This window comes from Pelobates fuscus, chromosome 13 (assembly GCF_036172605.1).
Source record: "Pelobates fuscus isolate aPelFus1 chromosome 13, aPelFus1.pri, whole genome shotgun sequence".
In the NCBI taxonomy this organism is placed as follows: domain Eukaryota; kingdom Metazoa; phylum Chordata; class Amphibia; order Anura; family Pelobatidae; genus Pelobates; species Pelobates fuscus.
Window position 1 is genome coordinate 104,161,409 of NC_086329.1, and position 5,231 is coordinate 104,166,639.

General features: G+C 42.4%; 1 protein-coding gene across 2 annotated transcripts; it reads right to left on the reverse strand.

The window, feature by feature from the left end:
* Positions 1–945: 945 nt before the first annotated feature.
* Positions 946–3,631, reverse strand: LOC134583009 (cell adhesion molecule 2-like). 2 transcript variants are annotated; one of them, XM_063439754.1, is made up of 3 exons: positions 3,568–3,631; positions 2,547–2,795; positions 946–1,073 (listed from the first exon to the last, which is right to left on the reverse strand). In XM_063439754.1, exons 1-3 carry the CDS (start codon positions 3,569–3,571, stop codon positions 1,063–1,065), a joined length of 264 nt encoding a protein of 87 aa, XP_063295824.1. In that variant the 5' UTR covers positions 3,572–3,631; the 3' UTR covers positions 946–1,062. The 2 variants fall into 2 exon arrangements, 1 of the variants encoding a protein (XP_063295824.1); XR_010086299.1 differs by lacking the exons at positions 2,547–2,795; positions 3,568–3,631 and adding an exon at positions 1,612–1,661.
* Positions 3,632–5,231: the final 1,600 nt, after the last annotated feature.

The window sequence follows — 5,231 nt, forward strand, 5'->3', positions numbered from 1 at the left end:
GTAACCAATAGAAATACCAGATAGAACCACTAGGGGGAGTGTCGAGCTTTATAAAATAGAGAGAGGTGTAGCGTTATTGTAATTTAAACCTTTTTATAGATATATTGAAGACTTCCCAATAATAATTATAAAGTGTGTGTTCAGCAATGTCCAGCAGGTGTCGCTCTAACACACTGAAACCTAATCCTAAGTAAATCAGTGTCTGTAGGAGTTTATTCCGATTATCACACAGCCGGCCATTAGCAATAGGAATAAATAAATACACATTAAATATCAAACTCTTTATTATTACACTGAAAGTAAATTATAACATTTACACTGTGTACGTTCATTATATAATAAAATAACAAATCTCAGCTATTAAACCAGGCAGTATTCACTTATCTTACTGGGTTACTCCAACCACCACTTCTATTTGTGTAGTGGTTATGGTGGTAGGTATCTGGCTGTGCAGTGTTTCAGTTTGAAACCCTGAACACCCAGAGGTATCTGCACTTTGTGCTGGGGGCTAGTTTCCCCCTATTCCTGGAAGGTCTAATGTCAATTCTGGGCATATTTTACTTCTGTCGTCAGTGCGCACTGCGTGCAGGTAATAGACGTAATCTGATTCTCCATCTCCCCTTCAATACATTACAGACAGAATCTCCTCGTGAGAATATTTTATAACTAAATATCTGAATGCGACTCTCTGCTTTAATAGTTATTTTTTTATATCCTATTTGTATTGCATTTTACATTTAAAAAAAAAATAAATAATATATATATAATCCTTTGGCGGCATCTGGTGGCCAAACTCTGTATTATACTTTTAGTTTGCATTAATAGATATTCCTATTTATGATAACAATATTTAGTGACAGATTTAAATAAATATCCCTGAGAATGTATTATTTTATATTTTACTGTTAATGCCATTTTCACGCCCAATCTTTATGTTTCCTCACATTTATATAATACTTCGTGCAGGATTAGACGGATTCTTGGAGTTCCACGCGCTCTGTACGATGAGCTGTAACAATATCCTCACACTGGGGTTTAATATCTGGATTCAGCATCTTCCGTTTAATAAATACCTGGAAATGGAAAATAAATATTAAACACACATTATATCCGTATATCACAATGTAATATCAATAGGGAACATGGGGATTAATAATTCCCTCTTATATTATAAAGATCTTATTACACAGTTATTTATTGGAATCCTCACTAAAGGAACTCATTGTATTTAGTAATAAAGTATCTCCTGATAAACTGATCCCAGCAGATTGGATTCTGGAAGCTCAGAATTCCCCACTTTGATAAATATCCTGGAGTCACCTCCTCTCTCCATGGGTGACCTACCGCACCCCTAACTCGATACACAGGGGTCAGAGGTCATCCTGCCATTTACATGGGACCCAAATCACCCCACTTTTACCACTCGGGACACAATGGGGCAGGAAATGGAAAGGGTACCCCAAACCCCAGTCCTCCGGGAGCAGGAACAGCAGGGATTCTGTGTATTAGCACAGGTATCTAATATGGAGCAGCCCACCTGTGGCCATGCAGGGAGATCCTTAAACCTGCATTGTACGGAGGCTGAATATCAGAGTATTAGAAGGTACGTACCCCCAGGAGCACAGCATAGATAGCAACAGCCATGATACTGACAGCGACCCAGGAGACTCTAAATCTTCCTGAGACAGGAGCTGGTTCAGCTGTAACAGACTCTACACACAATAAATCCATTTAGATTATTTAATATCTGGTTATTTACTAACAATCACTAAATAAGAACCTATCTCATATAGCGAGCAATTCTCAATACAAATCTATACTAGAACATGGATGGAAACCTGCAGTAAGGATGTACCATAGCGCCACCATCAGGAAGGTATGGTTAGTGCTCTGTATGTTTCCAGCCTCCACTAATGTCCACATATATGGAACAGGTTAAACAGGTAACATATCAAACCCCACATCACACACGTGTTCCCCGGAGCAGAGAAGCCGTGTAACATGCATTATTCCATGGATGTGTATAAAGCACAGACTGGGGCTCCGTGGAAGAAGAAAAGATTAGAGTGAAAGGAAAGAGATTTCACAGACGCTCACATGTTCTGGGAATGTCAGCCCAGCTGGCGAGGAGAGAAGAGGAAATGGACAGGAGAAGAAGGAGATCTCATAGAAAGGATTACAGCCACGGTTTCTAGATTCAACCATAAACTGCTCGTCATAGGGTTCTCATCCCAAGGACTTGGACCTATAGAGATTGCTGAGGATCTGAAGGAATGTATCCACATATAGGGCCATTTCTGTACATTAGAATGGTGTATTGAACACAGATATGATACGGCCAAGACTATTTCTAGTAATATCCTTTATATAGAGGCAGAACACGTAGATAATACCCAGCTGGAGGCATCTTGGGACTGGACAGATTATGGAGAATGTCTAGTGATATTTACCAAGCTGTGTGAAGCTTCACTTTATGGCTGTGATGTTACTCAGTAAGGGGGAGGGGAGATATTTCGGATTACCAAATCCCATAACAGCCCCATTACCTGTGAGTGTGAGCTGAGCGTGGTCCTCACTCACTGAGTTAGTAACAGTCACTCTGTATGTCCCGTAGTCCGTGCTCCGTACAGTGAGGGTGTCATTAAATTTACTCAGCTGGTGGCCCTCGGGCAGGTCTCCTCCATCTCGGGTCCAGGTGACCGTTTGTTCCATATCCCCAGTAAACTGAACTCGCAGAGATGTGGTCAGCCCTGAATTACTGAGACTGGAGCTAAGGCTGGTGATGGAGACTTTATCTGGGAGATAAGAGATGGAGATCAGAGGCAGTGAATGTGCATGTCTGCTGGGTGGGATTTACTAAACCCAGTAACTGAGGATCATTGAACCGTCATTGTGATTTCTTCATTAACTCTCAATAGTAAAACCGGTATTTACCATCCCTTTTCCATGATACAGGGTAAGAAGCAGATTATTAATAATGACACTGTACTGGGTACATTTATTTTCCATATATTTAATAAATCCTGTACAGCCGCTCACATATTAGTACATGGGGTGATATGCGGTAATCATGTTTATATCTATATTATTTGTAATTTTACTTGGCCCTTTGGGAATAGGACCTTATTTAAGTGAGCACCTAGGCTTAGAATAATTTGTGTTGTCATTTTCTTATTAAAATCTGATTAAGTGTGCCTACCTACGTCTAATCATGTTTATATCTGTCTTTAATTTCTTTATGTTGCCGAGATCTTAACAAATCCTGGTTTATTAATCAATGAACCGAGCTGTGTGTGAAATAATAGCAGCCGCGATATGGCAGTGATCAATTTACCGAGCGTTTCCAAACATCAGAACTGATTATTGTGACTTTGTATCTGGGGATAAACTACCTATTCCATTAACTCTTGCTGTGCTTATTCTTTATGTGGGAGGGGTCTTGCAGCTAATTTTTTTTTTTTAAATCACTTAATAGATGTGCGCCTTTCATGTGAGCTTTCGGGGGAATTTACACTAAAATCAATGTATCCCATCCCTAACTCTCTGTACAGCCCACAGATTACTTACCCATAATGCTGATTCTTGTATATTGGTTCACACTTTCTGTACGGTTTTTATCAATCAGTACCCAAAAATAGCGACCGCCATCCCTTTTCTGAATATTTCTGATTGTTGCGCATCCGCTGGATACATCGAGATCAACCCTGTGCCGGTAATTACTGAACGGCTTCCAATAACGGAGATCACAGTTGTATTCCAGGATCGGTTCTGGTTTAGGGGAACAATCAAGGATAGCGTATCCCCCCGTGACGCACCTCATCCCGCACAGAGATAGGTCTGAACCCACTGCGACCAATACATTGTCTATACCAGAGGAGAGACCCAGCGGGAGGAGCAGGAGAGCTGGAAGAAAGACACAGTTACATTCATTACAGATCAGGATACAGAGTGTAAACACACAATTATTATGTTATTTATATAGCGCCAACAAATTCCGCAGACTGGGTGAGCATCTAACGCAGGAGGGAAGCGAGTTCCACAGGAACGGTGCAGCCCTGGAGAAGTCTTGAAGGCGAGCATCAGAGGTGGGAGTACGGACAGAAGATAGACGTAAGACAGAGCGTATCTGGCGTTAATTGGGTCAGATGCGTGCAATGTTTTTGAGATGGAAACGACAGGATTTGGCGATAGACTAAACATGAGGCGTGAAGGAGAGGTCGGAGTCAAAGAGAACACCTAGGCAGAGAGTCTGCGTGGTGGAGCTGATGGTAGCACCGTTAGCTTGGAGGGAGGGAGACACAGGAGTAGCAACACTTGAGGGAGGAAAGACTAGAATTTCAGTTTTGGTCAAGTTGAGTTTAAGGAAGTGGCAGTCATCCAGTTAGAAATAGCAGAGAGGCAGTCAGAGACACTAGTCAAGAGGGACGGGGAGAGATCAGGAGAGGACAGGTGGATTTGCATGTCATCCACATAGAAATGATATTGGAAGCCAAAGGAGCTAGTTAGCTTACCAAGGGAGGCAGTATAGATAGAGAACAGTAGGGGACCAAGGACTGAACCTTGGGGGACACCAACAGAGAGGAGTTGGGGAGAAGAAGCAGAGCCAGAGAAAGAAACCCTGAAACAGCGCTGGGAAAAGAAGGAGGAGCACCAGGAGAGAGCAATATCTTGTAGACGGATATTGCGGAGGATGAGAAGAAGCTGTTGATGATCAACAGTGTCCAAAGCCGCAGACAGGTAAAGGAGAATTAGGATAGAGTAGTGAACACGAGAGATTTTGCAGCGAGTAGATGATTGGATACTTTCGTCAGTGCCGTTTCCACAGAGTGCTTAGCGCGGAAACCAGACTGAAGTGAGTCTAGCAGAGAATTGGACTCGAGGAAGTCTGTCAATCTTGCATACACAACTCTTTCAAGGATCTTGGATGCAAAAGGCAGTAGCAAGATAGGGCGGTAGTTGCATGGGAGTTAGGGTCAAGGTGGGCTTCTTTAGAATTGGGGTTATAGTTGCATGTTTGAAGGGCGATGGAAATATGCCAGAGGAGAGAGAGATTGAGAATTTTAGTGAGAGGTGGAGAAAGAGAAGAAGACCGTATGGATGAAATGGGAGGGAATTGGATCTAGGGAGCAGGTGGTGGGGCGGGAGGACTGGAGCAGAGCAGAAATCTCTTTCACTGTAGCGGGTGCGAATGAACATAGAACAGCAGAGGGAGGGAGGTTAGGGGAAGAAGA